Source organism: Pholcus phalangioides, unplaced genomic scaffold (assembly GCF_987345545.1).
Source record: "Pholcus phalangioides strain wild (caught in Gottingen) unplaced genomic scaffold, Ppha-v1.0 ptg000011l_1, whole genome shotgun sequence".
NCBI lineage: Eukaryota > Metazoa > Arthropoda > Arachnida > Araneae > Pholcidae > Pholcus > Pholcus phalangioides.
In genome coordinates, this window is record NW_028301604.1 from 15,446,987 (window position 1) to 15,466,618 (window position 19,632).

Sequence of the window (19,632 nt, forward strand, 5' to 3'; positions counted from 1 at the left end):
TAAATATGACATGAATGCCGCTCTCCACTTGTTAATACAAGATATACAGAAGACTGGATGTTGTGAAGATATTTATTATTTGAGATGTTAATTTTTTAAGGAAGGAAGAAACTCATCTCTGCCTCTACCGGGAGTCGAACCCGGGTCCCTCGATTGCTGGACGAGTGCTCTGACCACTAAGCTACAGAGGAGATAGAGATTTTCCTTCGCTAGAGCGTATATGTGCCGAACGGAACGGAACATATACGCTCTAGCGAAGGAAAATCCCTATCTCCTCTGTAGCTTAGTGGTCAGAGCACTCGTCCGGCAATCGAGGGACCCGGGTTCGACTCCCGGTAGAGGCAGAGATGAGTTTTTTCCTTCCTTAAAAAATTAACATCTCAAATAATAAATATCTTCACAACATCCAGTCTTCTGTATATCTTGTATTGTATTTAAATATTCGTTTATAAAACTTTAAATTCATAAAAATTAATTAATAAACAGAAGGATAACACCTGGTTGAAATATCGTATATATTTTCGTACCTTTGCATTTCCTCTGTCATCAAGTAGGATGTTTTCAAGTTTCAAATCTCTGTGACAGATTTTATTCTGAAATTAAATGAAAGTGAAATTCTAGTTTGCTAAATCAAGTAACAATAAAAAAAAAATTACCAAAAACATTGTTGACATTGGTTTAGAGATTTGTTCATTCATTTCTACTGAGGCTGAAGTTTAACGCACAGATTTTTAAAAGTTCTGTAAGTAGCGCATATAGGATTTCCTTTTAAGCTACATATTAGTACATAATCCTGTAGACAAGAATGCAATTGAATGGATGAACCACGCAACATGAATGGATGTTTCAATAGTGTCCGATAGTAATGAAAATTCTATAACTGATTCCAAATATTAGAGTAAAATATGAAAAAATATCAGCAAAAAAAGAAAAATTGAGCTGTGATTGTTTCATTCTTGTAAAATGTTAATTGCATGAATTATAAAAATTGAAATTTCAATATGGTTTAGTCAAAAAAGTTTCAATATCAGTGAAATTTGCGTCTATATCTATCTTAGTGTTTCTGAAAGTAGACGATAGGGAACAGGAGGTGGTAGAAGCTACTGATACAACATGACATTCTATGGGTTGACTGATGAGTAGAGCCCGGAAGTTCAGGCAGTAAAAATGGTTGAAATAGGCAGGAAAAAAGGCAATAAAATACCAAATAGACACTAAAAAAAGGAATTTATCATTTATGGCAGGAACAGAATACGTGTAACTAAAAAGTATGGAGTTAATGAAAAAACTAATTGTGAAAAATTGGTTGCACTTAATCCGTCTACTGTTTTAATTATACTTTATAATAACCGCATTATTATCCAAGTTAAATTTATTTTAAGCCCAAAATAAAATGTTAGTGGCCCCTCAGGATTGTATCGATTCCAGGGCCACCATTAGCAGACGCGGAGCCAGTAGAGAAAATGATTTGTGGGGCTCCTTCGAGTTGCGACTAATTCCCGTTTACCTGTTGTATTATTTGGAATAATCATTATCATTTCTATAGTTGAAACATATAGCTACTTTATTCTATTGTTGTAAAAAATTTAGCTTTTTATATATCACCACATATGCGGGACTTCTTCAAGCGCGGGGCCCTGTGTGGCCGCATCTGTCGTACACCCCTGAGGGCGACTCCGATCAATTGAATCGTCTACTAAGTATGCATGTAAAATAATTTGGGCTATGGCTGTTTACAGTGCTTTTATGGTGTAAATAATAAAATCAAATAACATGGGGTCCAGAGCCCTGTCTGCTCCTACCACGCTTTGTGTGAGCCATGACGTCAACTGATGACCTTTTGTGACAGTCATCGGTCAGTTATGCATATATAATGCATATTAATGCCTGAGCGAAACATGTTATGTGAAGCATGTGAAGAAGCGAATTCCTAATTTTTCTCTGCTTTTCTAATATTGGCTGCGTTCATCTGAAACACAATCATTCACGTCTAACACCATCCGGTCAAAGCACAGTTGGCAACACTAAGCAATGCATGGCAACACCATGTTCTCTATCTCTCAGAACACTTATTCGCGTTTAAATAACCTGGGGGGGGGGACCCAGGTTAAGAGGTGGCAATACTAAGAGTTGGAAATAATACTAAGATAATACTAAGAGTTGGAAATAATACTAAGATAATACTAAGAGTTGGAAATAATACTAAGATAATACTAAGAGTTGGAAATAATACTAAGATAATACTAAGAGTTGGAAATAATACTAAGATAATACTAAGAGTTGGAAATAATACTAAGATAATACTAAGAGTTGGAAATAATACTAAGATAATACTAAGAGTTGGAAATAATACTAAGATAATACTAATAGTTGGAAATAATACTAAGATAATACTAAGAGTTGGAAATAATACTAAGATAATACTAAGAGTTGGAAATAATACTAAGATAATACTAAGAGTTGGAAATAATACTAAGATAATACTAAGAGTTGGAAAATTTTAAAAAGAGAAATTCTTTTGTTTTCAATGCTCAAATTATACAAGTTTTTCAGATCATGGCCTCTGAAATTCACTAATAAACTTAAAACTATGTTAAAATAGGCATTTATGGCAGAAAAAGTTAAAAAAAAGGCATTTTTATCAAAAAAGTTTGAAAATAGGCAAAAAAAGGCATTTATGGCATTTTGCCTGAACTTCCGGGCTCTACTTATGATGTTACAGTGGATCCTGCTTATAATGTTCCCACTTAGAACGTTATCCCGCTTAGTATGACACTCATTTTCGTGATCTCTCAACTCTTACAAATACTCATCGAGATTTGTCGTTAAAGCGTTTTCTCGTTTACAATGTTTTTTATCATGCGTTTTTTTTAAAAAATGATATAAGTGGGATATCCACTGTATTACGTTTAAGCCCCTGTGTTAATTCATTAGTTTTAAAGTGGTATGGCCAAGGCCGTACCTCTTTATTTCCACTTTCTAAATTTTAATTTCTTTCGTACACTCTTCGTGAAACGCCTAGCGTATCATATCAATAAGATACAAGGTAAAATACCCGTAAGTATGGGATCTTGTGATCTTTATTGTATTCGGGTTCACATTTTCATGCTACACAGCACAATTGAATTCAGAATAAATCATCTTGGGTTATAAGTACGTTAATAAACAAACCGGAAAACAAATTCCGCAGTGCGGTATTTTAGCATTTCCCATAATTTAAATCTTGATATGTTCATTGTCTCTGTGCAGTTCAAAATGCGGAAAACAAGTTGATCTGCTTGTATTGATTTCAAAGAGAAGATGAACAAAGAGTCTAATGAAATTTCGCGAAATTGGAATTCCTTAATTGGTATTCCTTAATGGCCTGAAGTTATATTCGGATCCCGTATGCAAGCCACTATTACTATATACATTACATGGTCCGAGTTTATTCATTTTTTTAATCTCATCAAGAAAGGAGACTCTATATATTTGAAAGAAAATAACAAAACAAACGCAGCGTTTGTAAGGAAAATAGGAAAATTTTCGTATGCTAACATTTGTCTCTATAGAAACTAAACGATGAATGGGTTTAGGTTGCCTTTTCTTCCGCTGGGTCAACTCTTTGAAATCGATACAATGCTCCCATTTCAGGAATAAGAAAAATTGCTGAATGCAGTTAGCTATAGAAAGAGATTTGTCTATCTAGTATACTATTTCCCTCAGCAAGTAAAAACTCCAACAAAAGAAAAATAACCCATCGTAAATGTCATTCTTGAAATAGAAATTTCGTTCGATCGAGCATAAATGGAAGCGAAGAGTTGATGGAGCATAAACACAATTTTTGATTGGTCGCTAGCATTGTCCATATTTCGTGGGGAAAATATTAAAAATGTTCTACATGATGTATATTCTCATATTATCTCCCATATTCGGGGATTTAAATAAAGTAGTTTATCTACAAATATCAATCACATTAATTATTCTCACTCTATCAGACTCTACTACTATACTTAAGTTTAAATATTTGTTACTTTTTTCAGTGGAATTGAAGTAAATAATTTTTATTCCTAGATACCATAAAACCATCTGTGACGCCATGAAAATCTGCGAAGATATTTAAAAAAGAAAATCCATCTACTTGCAGGAAGTCTATTTTTAAATGCTGTTGCATTTTTTTTTTAAATTTTTTATACGGAATATATGCTATATGTTCGTTGAGCTACAAAATTGCAAACTACGTAAAAGAAAGAGAAGCGCTAAGTGTTCATTTGTAACTGTCTTCCGTAATATATCGTCTGTAGCCTTCAAACACATTTAGAACCTCCTCTACGCGAGGACTTACCATTGTTTGCCTAAAAGAAGGACCAACTTCAACACGTGTCATTCAACCTTTCCATCGCAAAAACGCTGAAGATGGCTGATTATTGATCGAAGAGGTTATTTTTAAATTAATTGCTTGTAATTTGCTCACTAATGTTTATTAAACACTCGTTAATTGTGCATTTTTACATTCAAAAATTTAGTGAGTGTTCTTAGTGTAACAAAGTGTTCTTGTGCGAAATATATTTACGATAATACAAATTCTTCAGTGAATATACTGTATGTTCGAAAAATTTAATTTATATACTCATGCAGATAAACCACCGTCCAAGTTCACGATGCATATCGTTTGCACGTGGTTTTTATGCTTACGATTATACATTATTTTCTAGTTCTGCAAATTTAACTTCATTTCTGTTTTCCAAATCATGTTTTATTTAAATGTAATCAATCTCTTTTGGATAAAATTTATATATCCTTTAATTACCTTATGGCAATAATATATTGCTGCGGCTATTTGACGGAATATTCTTCTTGCTTCTTTTTCCGGTAGTTTTTTATGGCATCCAAGGTAATCGTAAAGCTCACCCCCACTTGCATATTGCATGACGAGCACAATTTTTTCACAATTTTCGAATACTGCGAAAAGAAAGCGAGTCCTCTTCAAAATTCTGAACTACAATACAAGATACTGTGTTTGAAAAATATACTGCGTCACCATTTGCTATACATCAAATTGGTGATGCATACTTTTTTGATATAACATAGGCAGACAATGTGGGGTGTGTGTATATGCATATTCGTAGGCCTATATATCAAAATAGAGTTAAAACGTAATTACATATATAGAATACTTTTCGATGCTACATTACAAATACCACGCAAACCTATGATAAAAACACGATAAATACTGATAGACAACAAAAAGGCATGAAACATTGTTGAAAACATACAGCTCCGTTCGGCTTGCAGAACATGAAAGTGTTTTTTTATTTAGACAGCATAAGCGGACAAGAACTGCTGCTATTCATCTCAGCATTGACAGAAAGAGGTTTGGGTGTGTCTGTGCATCTGGATCTGGAGTCTGTTTCTGTTGCTTCCCAAGTTACCAAAATTTTTCTGAATGGTTGGTCTATGGTTTGTTAGCCCTTGGACGATCCTCAACTTGAACCGCTAAATCTGTCAACAACGACAAATCTGTCACTTATCGAACAGATTTAGCGGTCGCACGTAACCGATAGACTTATTGGTTGCATTTTTCAAGTGTTATAAATCAACTTTCCTGAAACTTTTTAAAGTGTAATGGGAGTCTTAGGATTCATGATATTGCAGGACAATCAATGATAGTGTCTATAAGAGGAAACTATGTATTACGATCGTGTACGTCGGTAAGTTCGTCTCTTTTACACGTACTAAGGCTGGGATTGCACTATAAAAGGTTGATTTTTCGCTTAATCTTCGTTTGATTTGAAAAAAGATCTATTTCAAAACTTGTGTGTGTGTGAAAACAACCAATAAGGTTACATTCGCTAAAATGTAAGCGATACGCTTATTAGTTGCATTTACTCGAATGTATCCGATAAGCTTATTGGTGGAATTTTCCAAGTTTTATAAAAGAAATTTTATAAAACTTGGGATTGATCTGATAAAGGCCGGGATTACGCTATAAAATTTTTAGAATAGTTATAATAAAACTTGACAAAAATGCAACCAATAAGCTTATCCGTTCCACTCGCTCGAATGTGAGCAATAAGCGCATCGGTTACATTCTCTCCAATATAACCAATATGCTTATTGGTGGTTTTTTTCAACTTTTGTATAAAAGATATTTCAACAAACTTTTATCGTGTAATTCCGGCCTAACTCATCTGTGTCCATAAAATGATCGCGAAATGCAGAAACGTTAACAACTCTTGGTGATTTGTTTCAGCTATAGCTCTGCTCTGAGATCTTTTTGTTTTTTGGATTTCTGTCCTCATTCCTCCTTAGGCTGGCATTACACTATGAAAAAATTTGCAAAAGCTCTTTGGTAAAACTTGAAAAAAACAACCAATAAGTCTATTGGTTACATTCGCTTGAATGTAATCGATAAGATTATTAGTTACATTTTTCAAGAGTTTTGCAAAAAAAACTTTTATAAAAATTTTATAGTGTAATCCGGCTATAGTGGAAGTATTTGATTACTTGAATAGTTTTGGCGATGCTTAATAAATACATATATTTTTTATTTATCCTAAGAAACAACGTCGTATTTTCAAGATGACCGTGTTTTGCTGTTTTAAGTTCTTCTATGTTTAATTTTTGTGATTGGTAGCAAAAACATATAAAGGGTTGTGAAGGTACAAACTCTTATGCGTAAACTAGGTTCCTTTCCTTATCTCGATTTTCCGTTTGTTTAATTTGTTTTTTAGTGATCATGCAACTGACAGGATAAAAAATGCTTTTTGATTCGCCATTTGAGATGAACTATCTCATCTCTCTATGTAATATGACCCAAGTCGCGTAAAAATTAAAATTTATTTTATATTTTAACACACCAAGTACATTATACTTCTTTCTAGATGAATTAAATAATTCTTTGAGCTAAATTCCCGGAAAGGGTGTGACGTCCATCAACTGATTTGGTCGTACTTGATAATACGTCCCTGTTGACTTTGCTTGTTTTTCTCATTCGTTGGATTCATCACTACCTCGTTCTTTTTTGCTGACAGTAAAACACAGTCGTAAAAGAATGAAAAATCTTTTTGCCGAGACTTGCGGTTCCACTTCCAGACACCTTCGTGGTATTCGTCACAAATTTGTTGCTGATAGAAGCTGCAATGGCTCAGCGATCTTGACTAAGATCGCTGAAAATATTTCGAAGGATTTTTTTTGTTTTGGAGTGTATCCAGAGCAGTTACAACTTCATTTGCTAAGACGCTTTTTTCCTCACAAATCCTATAACTAAGTGATTGAGGCTTAGTGTTATTCTAGGATTGACGATTAACTCTTCCCTTAGTGGGTTTTTTTCGCAGAAAAACTTGACTTGATTCTGAAAAGAAAACACCGATTACGCAGAATTTAAAACCGTATTTTCACTAGTAGATAAAAACCAACAGCTAAAAATTGTAATTGACAGATACTGACAGTTTTTCAGTGGATGATCATTAAGCTTGTCTCCACATTCTTGAATAAATATCATATGTATGTACAGGTTGCGACTGATGTCCGAAGTGTGTGTGTGGCCGCGCGACCACTGTCCGAAACATACGCGAATTTTTTGTCACTGCTTCGGATTGTAGTTAGCAAATTTGCGGAGCGGCTAACATTCACGAAATGACAGTAAAATTTTTCATCTATTATTAAGTACTTGATTCATTTCGTAAATTAAGAAATAAACTGCGTTTTTGTGTTGTTTTAGGAAAAAAATAATGCTAGAAAAAAAAAGTGAATTACCTTCGTATATATGAATGATATGAGGATGGTTGATAGACGACATAATTTGAATCTCCCTTCTGATACGTAATAGATCCTGTCCATTTTCGATTTTTGCTTTCCGTATTGTCTTAATAGCAACCTAGTTAACACAAAATAAAATTATATTAATTTCAGAAATCTATTTAGAAAAAACATCATAAAGCAGTGTTGATAATGTAAATAACTAGCATTCACAAACGATTCTAAGCTTCGAAAGCTGTTTGATTAAATTCGGTTTTTTTTTATTCCCTGATCACTCATGAATACAGGGTGATTCTAAATTCATAGGACAAAATTTAACAGATGATATAAGACACCTAAACAAGCGTTTTTGGTAATAGAATGTTGTGGTCGAGTAGCAAAGGCGGTAGAGGGTATTTTTAGAGAGTGCACAACAGCACCTCACCAAAAAGTGAATATCATATATTTCCGACGAATTTGCTGCAATAGGTGCTTTGACTTTCACAACCGAACACGGCCCAGACTGTATCGCCGCTGGACAGTTTAAGCCAATTCCTTCATAAGTGCTGGACTGTGGTGGACTTAATTTTAGCAAAAAGAAATACTGTATTCATACGGAAAAGACAAGTGCGATATGTGCAATCAACCATTCGAGGGTGCAGGGTTTGTAATGTAGTAGGCCTCCTCATTTTGCAACCTGGGCATACATGCCAACATTGGAACCAAGCCTCTCCGTAGAGGCAATGTGCATCACCAGGGACGGGAGCGCCATCCCCACCCCGAAAAATTTTTTTTGCCGAAATTTTTTTTTTCGTGACTTTTTTTTTGATTCAAATCAATTTTCTTCGACTTAAAAAAAATTGTGAATCTGACATTTTATATCAAACTAGCAATAATATCTAATCGGGCTTTCTTCATTTTATAGGAGCATTAAAAAAGTGACAAACCACTGTTTGGGAACCAAATTAACCAAACTAGACTTTCCAAAAGTTATTATTCCTGGGCAGTTTTTTTAAACCCTATTGAGCATTTGCTCAACTCTGACGAACTTTTAAAGTAGCCTATCGTTTAAGTTACGGCCGGTTTGGTACACATAGAAAATTTGGCAAAGATTGGTATAAAATTGTAGATTTATATAGAGAACAGGCACACAACACACACAGAAAATCCATTTTATATATGTTACTGCCAAAACACGAAATTGGTCAATTCGCAACGGGACCGGCCCCTTCGCAAATTGGCCAATTTCGTTTACTATTGACCCGGTCAATGTCCGAAATTCTGACATTCTGGCCAAAGTCCGAATCATTTCCGCAATTCGGACTTTTTCAAAACTCTTGGCCAATTCGCGAAGTGGCCGGCCCCGTCACGAATTGACCGCACTTCGGGCTTTGGCAGTAACATATATATACAGATGTCGAGTTTTTCGTTTTATAGTGCCATCTGCGGGTGAAATTTGTGTGTGTGAACTTTCTTTTATTCTTCAAAAAGAACTCTATTCTATTATAAGTTATCTTAGTGCAAACCGCAACTTTTTATGTCACTTGGTTGATTTGTTATTAATTTGATATTTATTCTTTGGAGATGTGTCTTTGCGTGACGTCATTTTGTACTCGATAGGATATTGGAAGTCAAAAAAAACCTTGAACAAAAGAAGTTTCTAAAAATAACCAGACATCCGTAGTTTTTCATGATTCGTTGTAGTCCCGTATTTTGTGGTAGAAATCCGTAGAAACTACGGAAATTCCGAAGTAGTTGGCAAGTATGAACCTGGGTAGCGCAAAATCTACCTTGGAAAGTTGATACCACATATCGCTGCAAATCCCGTCAGAAAAATGTGATATTTGCTTTTGGTGAAGTGCTATTGTGCACTTTCTGAAAACACCGTCTTCCACCTTTGCTATTGCGATTCAATCACGCATTTTATGACCAAAAACGCATGTCTAGGTGTCTTATATTCAATCTCTTAAAGCTTGTCCCACGAATGTAGACCTTGTATATGTCGATCACTATACCGTATTTTGTAACTTTTTATTGAATTTTACAATTTCCCATAAATACATTCCTACACTTGAATGTAGCACGAAACAGTGCCTGAAAATTAGTTTTCACGGTAGTTTATTGAATTAGATTATGTATGTATTATGTTATACGAAAATTTCACGAAACTGCCAAAGACATTTGATTCATGTCATAAGCTAACTCTTAGAGCACCATGACCTGGAAAATAAGAAAAGTAAATAAGTCAGCTGTTTTATAGTTATATTTAGCAACCTGGAAATGTATTAGCGTATGCCGCAATGATGATTATTAAGGTGAAAGGGAAGAAACTTGGAAACATCACAACTTACAGAAAAAGAAGTTAACGCTATTTAATACAAAACTTATTTTTACTTCATTTCTTTCATATTTTTCATATTTTTAGCTTTCATTAAATCAAATTACCGCCTGGCAGCAGAGTGTTTAGCGATGGCCTGGGTTTGAATTTTGATGAGTAGCATGGAAACGTACTCATAGGAAATCTTGCTATAAAAATGAGTGTGAAGTGACAAATCGATCGTTTTTATGTCGTTTTTTGATCGTTTTTATAGTCTTAGCAAAATAATAAAAGTTTATTATTACGAGTCAATTTGTTGTATTTACGTGCAAGAGAGAGTGATTTCATACAAATTACCTGAAAAGAATTTTAAGTGTGTTATAATTCAAGAAGAAAACTACTATTGTGCTTCAATCAAACGAAAAAAAAATGTACGTTTAAATGCAAAACTTGCGTTTGAAAGAGTTTTTATGTTTATATGCAGTGAGATAGTAACACGCATTTGTTTTTTGCACTTCCGGCTTATTTCGTCAACCGTACCTGTACACCTATTGTTTACAAGCGACTTCGAATGAATCACGTAACTTAAGCAAACCGTCATTTGGCCTTCGTAAAACTTCATACATTAGGGCTATCAAACTCTTTCGAAATATTGAAGAATTTTATCCCATTGATTTATGCTCAGGAGAAAGAAAATTTATTCTTACGTATCAACATGAAAAATTTTAATTGCACTTGTAAATACATTTCTGGTTCCACAATGACTGTGAATACGGTTTTATTTCCAAATGGTATTTTGAAATAATGAATGTACTAAATGATGATGAATTTAAAATGAGTGTACAGTATTTCTTGGATAAGCACAGCGTTTATAAAATCATGATTTTAGAGGCTTGTAGTGTATATGTAAGTTTTTGTTTCAATTTTGGGAAACACAATTTTAAAGAAATTTACTCTTCCCAAAACTGCTGCATTGAAAAAATTTCAAATTATCTCATCTAGACTTGATGGAAGGGTTTTGCAAAATCCCTACAGGTTACAAAGTGTACGTTTATTTTTCTTTATTTCTGTTTTTCGTGTAGTCTATATTGTATTGTTTTGTATGTTGCCGTTCACTGTGTATTTGTACTTTTATCGTATTATGTGTGTATATCTTTAAAACAAAAAAAAAACAGTATCAATAAATTAAATTGCATTTCAACTATTCAGAATTGTTCTCGAGCGAAAGCAAGCATTTTCTAACAAATTCAATATTTATATGTTCGATATTCAGTATTTGTTTGTAGAACACAAGAAAACAGTAATTACATGAAGTAAAAGTCAGCATACATTTTGCCCGAGTGACGCTTACTTTGAGATATACAGAATATGCATGTGCGTTAGAGATAGTGAATGCAACTTTTATCCACCTCCAAGATATTCAAACATGATCAAGAATAAAATTTATTTACTATTCACTTAATTTATCTCAAAGTATACAGTTCTTTGCTCCAAACATTTTCCTCGTACCATTTACTCGAGAAAGGCCTGTTTGGCAGTCTTTGCAATTTACATTTGCGAATAACTTCAAGAACTTTGCCAAAAGCAATCAGACACCCTTACGGTTCATGTGCCTTTATTAAGAGGATTAAGAGGAAAACTCGCGAAGTACGATGGCCCACGAAGAGAGAAGACCGAGAGACTTCCTTCAAAATAGTTCCTCCGTCTACAGAAAGCCAACTCAACAGAAAAATTAAGTGACACTGAAGAGGAAGCACAAGTTGGAAAAGACCGACATGATGCTGTCGGATAGCGGAAAAAAACGAGTCTTTGAAAAAAAATTATTTTTCTTTAATAAGAAAGAAGCTCGCTATTTTTGGCAACCACTCGTTGAAGGCCAAATAATGAATGCAAAAAAAAAAAGTTATGAGCATGCATTAAATTTTGCTTGCGTTACAAAACGTTTACGCTTTATTTCTTTTTTAGCGGCCGGAAGTCTTCACACAAGGTGCGCTTTTTAAATCCAGTTTCGTCGTGTCTTGCTGCAAATTGACAGCATCGCATTGTGTATTTTTATAATAAAAATAAAAACTTGTTGCTATAAAAATCTTCATCATCCAGTGAAGAAGCGTTGAAAAGTCAACCATATTCTTTTAAGGGCTGCCACGGCCCTTGAAGTCAAATTTTCAAAAATGACTTCAAAAAATATCTCATTCAATTGCAAATAAAATACCAAAAATTTCGTGTCTATCTGTTAGTTTGTTCTTTCATAATAAAAGAAAGAAATAATCAACTATAGTGTAAACGTATTCAAGAAAAACATTTTGGACGTGATTTTTTCAGATTGCAGTGTTTCAGCTCATCCGTAAGATTAAAAACAAAAAAAAAACTACTGACCAAAAATTCTGTTTTTCAGAAATGTTTATTCGACATGTGTTTGTAAAATGGATCTCAGCAATGGACTAATGGGAAAAATGTTTGAAAAAAATGTTGAATTTAGATTTTTGAAATTTATATATTTTTTCAAACTTTAAAAATTCATAAAATTCTAACGAATGATTAGATATACACGTACGAGATCTATTTTACTAACACATGCCGAATAAACGTTTCTAAAAAATTTCAGCATTTTTGGGGCAGTAGTTTTTTTTAATCTTACGGATGAGCTCAAAAACTGCAATCTGAAAAAACCTGTTCAAAGTGTTTTTTCTTGTATACGTTTACATTGTAATTCATTATTTCTTTCTTTTACTATAAAAGAACAAATTAACCGATTAACACGAAATTTTAAGTATTTTATTTGCAATTAAATGAAATATTTTTCAGTCATTTTTGAAAATTCGACTTCAAAAGGGTCGTGACACCCCTTAAACAACTTAAACAATTCCTCTTTCGAGAGGTGATTTTTTATAGTAATTTTTTCTTATGAAAAATCACTTCGTTGAGTCTATAATTGCATAGATATTAATTAATTATTTATAAAACTTGCATATATTGATAAAAAAAAAGAGAGTATATGATCGAAACTGTACTAATGACCAGGGCTACTGTTACCACTCACGGAGCCCGGTGCGAAAATAATTGCGAGGCCGTCTTAACAGTTTCGGGGGAGGGAGAGGGAAGAATCCGCATCCAAAAATTCATATATTTTTACATAAATGTTGAAAAATATCCATGCAAAAAATATAAACACACAATTTAAATGTAAACTAATGTAAAAATTAATGAGAACTTCGATTTGATGACAATTCAGAAGCGAAGAAGATTCCAAAGTAATGAAAGAAATAATTCCAAAACTAATAAAAGAAATAATTCCAAAACTAATAAAAATTAGAACCTAATGAAAATTTAGGATTGGTGATTGATGAATAGAAAATAATTTTAAAATATATATACATCTCAGTACCTATGAAAATTCAGAACTAATGAAAGAAATAATTTTTTTCAAAATTGTTGAAAATTCAGAATTAGTGAAAGAAATAATTCCGGCATTGTTGGAAATTCCGAATAAATGAAAGAAATAATTAATAAGAGAAATAATAAGAGAAACTGTTTTTCCTATAGAAACTACTATTTAGCATTTCAAGAACTATACGGATGTACGAACAGTTTACGTACTTACAGGTCTTAATATTAGTCTGTATTGGTCTCATGAGCAAAAGTACTTTTATTCTGGCAGAACACACTGTACTGAAGCACGCTAACTGCTTCTTGTACAAGTATCAACACTTTAGGGTTGTAGGACGAATTAGAAATTTCATAATTTTAAATGACAATGTTTGCTTTGAGATACGAATCTTTCATGACACGAGTAACGTTCAGGAATAAATTAAGCTTGTTATACTTGAAGTAATATTAAATATGTTTGCTTCGCTATTTTATTGACATTTAAAAATGAGACATTTCAAAGACGCATAAAGATTTATCAAAGTCAGTTTGGATTGTTTTCAAGTGAGCCAGACGCACAGTCACCCCTTCAAGTGTTCCAGACTCTGCCACGAAGCTGGACTGGAAGGGATCTCGGCAACGGGATAAGTCCAGTGGCAAAGTTCTGGCGTTCATTCATTCAGTCACCCCTCTTCAGTATAAATGACCTTAAAAGATGAAGAGCCTATTGAGTTGTTCCAAAATTATCGAGAACTTGAGGTCGAGTAAAATCAGTTAGTTCAATGCGTCGGTGGTATTTGATTTACTATCAGTGTTTGATAACTATGAGTGATATTTGTTTAATAACCAAAGTAAATACATTTGATCACCATGATAAAAGAGAAAGAAATTAGAAGAAAATCAAGATTACAAAGGTTCCAGTAGTTTTGTCATTTCAGACACTTAGCATTTTACATAGTCCTTATTTGTAAGCTTCTAGAAAGACAAATTAAAGAAACAAGAGATAACTGTACCAAAGGGTAAATTAAAACATCGAACAAAATTTTTTATATTTTGAATATATTGCATATATCTATATAATATATCAAAAAATTACAGACAAAATCATAAACTCTATGTGTGGTCATTTGAGTTTTTTTAATGATAAAAAGGTAATGGCAGGGGATTGCAACCATAATGGCGCAGATAATTTAAATTTATCTCTCGTTGTTGCCCCCGTTATAGAAATTTAATCAGTTCGAAAATTTACAGAACGCCTCTCTCATATACAAAGATGCTGGTCGATCTATCATATAAAATGAACTTCAGTTATAGCGTTTATTTTGAATGATATAAATATTTATAAACGATATATATATATATATATACATATAAAATCTAGATTTACAGGTTATTTGAATACTTTTTTGTTAATTGAAAGTATTTTATACGATGAACTGTTGTATGAAGACTTTGAGTTGTACAAAGACTTTACTTTGCGCCCCACTGTATATGTTGCATGAAATTATAACAAGAGACATAAAAGTTTTTTCGATGAGCCAATCAAAATCGCTTTATCAAGTTCAACTATGATATCATAAGAACAGATAAAGAATTTACTGTGTATTGCATTCATTATCTTTCGTGTTAGAGACAAGATGTGTGTGCTATATATCGTCACTCTTTCAGCACTCCACTGCCTTTTAGCCTTTGAAGTAAAAAATGAATCTAGAGCTTTTCCGTAAAAAGTAGATCGTGAAAGTTTCTTTCTTGACTTTGTCGGTCATAAAATTTAAAAAGAGTCTACGCACTTGATAGCCATAGCAGTAAGTGCAAGATAATGACAAAGAGTCGGATATTACGCCATTTGAAATAAACTTGTTTACTTGTAAAGCCTGTAAAAATATCATTGATCCTGGTAATAAAAGATTACTTTATGCGTAATAAAGTTTGAACTTCACGTGAGGACGCGATCAATATATAAAATGCTAATCACGAAACCACAACGACTAAAGATTAATTTTTCTTTTTATCTTGATAAATACGGTCGAATTCGTTTCATGGAGATACGTGTACCGCAACGACGGCAGTCGAAATAAATTTACAAGTGATGATTCACATTTTTCGAAGCTCTTGTTGACCTTTAATAAAGTAGTCGATGAATAAATAGATGCACTTGTTAAGTTACTTTTTGGAAGAACGAGCTCCGCTCAAGGCAAAATAATGAACTCGTTAATGCTGACGATTTGCAAGTCAGGATTTTCTTTATTTAATAAGAAATTCCCAATTTTGGTAGAGAAAATTCCGAAATTCATAATACTTTCCACAATGATAAATCTTTTATCATTGAATCAATGATTCAATCCTTAAAAATATTTTAAAAATCAGAAAAGTACCAATTGTACACGTCTTCATATGGTGGCCCTCACATGCGAAGACGAAATCCTCTTTTCACTTTACTTTTGGTGTTTATTGTACTCTCAGTGTTCAATGCGTTGTTCATAAATTTGACATTTTTTGAACCCCGAATAAATTTTTTGAACCCGCCAATAGTACGATATTTAAAGACGCATTACAGAAAACGAAATTCTGAAGGTTAAAAAAAAAGAATTCGGGTGGAAAACAAAAAGATGTACATACACCCAGATAGTGAGAGAGATGGTCGTAAAAACATAGAATACCCTCTTGCCAAAGGAGAAATGATTACTTGCAAGGCAGCTGTGAAGGGCAGAACACTTTTTGGAATGACGTACGAACAAAAAAGAAATAAGGTTAAAAAAAGCTTACGTTTTTTAACTATGGCCTTCAGGTGATTGACTGGGTTTAAAAAAAAACCAGGAGACAAAACAAAACAGGAAAAATAAAAAGAAACCTCTGAAGAAAATGAAGTAAAAAATTTTGTTCCAAATAACCTAGACCATGACCTTAAGATAACGAAATACAAAGTACATGTGACGAGTGTAAAAAAAAAGTGAAATTTGAGAGAAAAACTATAAAAATAATTGTATAAAACATGGTTTTTTCTGCCAAATTTTGGAGAAAAAAATGACTACCGCATCGTGACTGTGGTTTGATGCGTTACCATAACTAACGTGGAAATAATTATCACGAAAAAATACGTCAACTTGACGATGATCCCGAATCGTGTCTTTTGTTATCGGACTTTGACCAGGGATCATCGGCCAGTTCGCGAACTGGTCAGCCAATTTGGACATTGGCCAGGTCAATATTTAACGAAATTGGCCAATTCACGAAGTGCATGGCCCCGTCGTGAATTGGCCAATTTTGGGATTTGGCAGTAACATGTGATACATTTCATTTATATAATCATACAAATTTTCGGAAAAATACACATACGAGTATTTTCAATTCCCCCCGAAAGTACAAGACTACTTGAATATCAACAGAAGTATAAATGGATATTCAAATACAGCAAATGGTTGACTCAGAACATTTCCTTATTGAATGAAATTTTTTTTAACAACTGAAACATGATATCTATTTTTTTAAAATAGAAAATTAAAATACTATATATTCTCCATTTTATTATCAGAGATAGATAATCTATAAAGCATTTAAAAAGAATCATATATAATAGGGCTTGTATACACAGAGCCTAAAATCCATCTTTACATTACTGAGTAGCGCGAGGATGTTCCAGAATAGGTTGTTTCAATTTCCCAACTTTTTTTTTATGAACAACGCAAATACAGTATAATAGCACCTCGTAACACAACGTATCGTTATAACGTTCACTAGGGTATTTCTTATCAACACCACTGTTAAAAACTTGATATTAGAGCTTAAAAACATAAAGTCATCAGTTATATCGCGCATTTTCTTTGTCTTCCGAAATGTGTATTATAACGAGGAGTTACTGAATTTTATTTTTGAGCTTGACGAATTTGAAATGTTTCAATTTTTAAAGCTTCAAGTCAATGAATAGACAGTAAACAGCATCAACAATTTTACTCGCCTTACTAAAATATCATAGTTATTTTCATTCAAAAGAATGTCCCGTTTTTAATTTCAAAATATGGATCGTCTCGAAGTGGACTGACGGTTTTAAAAATGGAATGGTAAGCAAAAGCAAATGGTAGAGTAGTTTACAGTAGTATATATAGAGCAGTATAGTTATGTAATTAAAGTTATTCTTCCAGAAGTGTAAGACCAAGATCTTGTTAGTATTCTTCCTTGTGTCCTTACCAAATATCACTGATAGATGGCGTTTCGGCTTCTGAAACTGTCATTAAATGAAAAACTTTTGGGAAACACACAACAATCCTCTCGATCACCATCTTCCGCAATCACATCTCGTAAGCGAAGTACGAAATCAGCAGACACCTGCAACGTCGTTTCTAGAATTTGGCTTCCCATTTATGACCAACGATTTTCTCTAGTTCGGCTAGCGTGGTGGGATTCGTTGGTACACACGCAGCATCTTTCCAATGCGCTCAAAGGAAAAAATCACACAGACTGAGATCCAGTGTGAATACGGTAGCCAATTCATATACCCTTGCCAAACATACTTGTGCCATGATGCTGCTGCGTCATCCGTTGGAGACATTGCGTAATGACACAAGGGAAGTGTACTAAAAATTCCCGACTTCTCACAATCTAATTTCTTGTAATAATAACCGTGATAAGAATCACGTTCACCTCAGCATAATATCCAGAAAATATCTCTTTCCTTGATATCTTGGGCTGAGAAAAAAAAAGCCGTATCTCTCTCTCTCTACCGTACCACTTGGGGGTCATTTGCTGAAGTTAAGAGAGGCTATACCAATGCCTCTGCTGCAGCGTCTCCACCACAGTGCGTGAAATAAAGAAGGCAGGGCCGTGTCTCCAGTGGTGTCGATGTGTGCCCGAGTGGCATGGTGGTAAGATGCTCGTCGACCATCGTGAAGGTTGTCGTCAGGGTCCCGGGTTCGAACCCAAGGGTTTCGATCGATAAAATATCGATAAAATATTTTCCCTAACGAACTCGAGGCGACCACCAATAGAAAGCGCCTTCACTTTCCAACCCATCTCACGAATAGCAGTAAATTGCAATATAGCGATATGGCCAGAGTTGGTGTTTGGTGAAGTAGTGATGTAGATGGTAGCGAGCTTGATTTGCAGAAGGTCCTGGGTTCGAGTCTCGGAGGAGACCAGATGACTTTTCTTTCCGAGTTCATCTCAGCATAATATTCAGAAAACATGTTTCCTTGAATCACTGTTTTTGCTTACCATTCTATTTTTTATTCCGTCAGTTCCTTTTAAGACACCCTGTAAAAGTCAGTATTGAAGTACAATTATGGAGGCATTTTCCTGGTCATGAATGTTGAGAATCACTGATACCGATATCCTTTCATGGATAAATACTTCTTACGGATCAGAGGCGGATCTAACGGAGGGCGCACCGGCACGCGCTCGTGACCCCGAAAAAAATCCAAATTTCACATTATTTTCTAATTTAAGGGGGGCCCAATATTTTCTTTTGCGCCCGGAGCCTCGACCGACTTTAATCCGCTACTGTTACGGATAGTATTCGTATTGTGTTCGATTTGCTGCTGCAAGATTTATTTTAGTGATAGTGCTGAAAACTTATATTTTATCATCAAGAGTAAAGTCAAGAGTAGCCAAGAGTAAAGGCTACACTTACGTGACGTGATTATCAGTGTAGTGTGTTTCAACCTTAAGTTTTTAGTTTAATTGTTAAAACAAATTGGTAAACAGGATACATTCTGAAGAGACCCGCTATTGTTTTTCTTAAAGCTAGTGGATCTTCATTTCAAATATTTTACCTTATAGATTTATCTCAGATGTCATATTTGCAAACAGAATGTTTCAAATCGTGATCATTTACTCATGTGTTTCCTCCTTTTTAAAATAAAGGAATTTCAAAAGCTCTTTGAAATTTGGTGATATTTTCTTTTTTTACGTTCACATCAATCTTATTTTTCAGTTAAATGTTCGATGAATTTTCAAATACAACTGGATTTCATACGTGAAGTGCAAGAAAATTTTTTTTTGACAAATTACTGCAGTGTATAAATTTACGGTACATAACCTGTGAAACGCTGCAAACAAGTTCATTAACGGATTAACTGCTTTGACATCAATTTTTTTGCCCTAACGTTATAGAATTAAGTTGGAAAAAAAGTCCAAATCTCAAGCATTCGACATCTACAGTTTATCGCTATTTGAAATCATGTGGCATAAATTGTTTTGCCGCAGCTGTATAAAAGCTATTCACATGAACTTCTCAA

General features: G+C 33.8%; 1 protein-coding gene and 1 non-coding gene across 2 annotated transcripts in view; both read right to left on the reverse strand.

Annotated features, from left to right (window-relative positions):
• The window catches only part of LOC149080109 (uncharacterized), a 44,440-nt gene that overhangs the window by 8,576 nt on the left and 16,232 nt on the right, over positions 1–19,632 (reverse strand). The window contains exons 2-4 of the mRNA XM_089239115.1: positions 7,738–7,858; positions 4,790–4,941; positions 528–593 (exon numbers count right to left, since the gene is read on the reverse strand). Coding sequence (XP_089095241.1) covers positions 528–593; positions 4,790–4,941; positions 7,738–7,858 — 339 coding nt within the window. The remainder of the gene's footprint in view (positions 1–527; positions 594–4,789; positions 4,942–7,737; positions 7,859–19,632) is intronic.
• On the reverse strand, positions 120–191 carry TRNAA-AGC (transfer RNA alanine (anticodon AGC)). The gene has a single exon. It is a non-coding gene; the product is annotated as a tRNA-Ala (tRNA).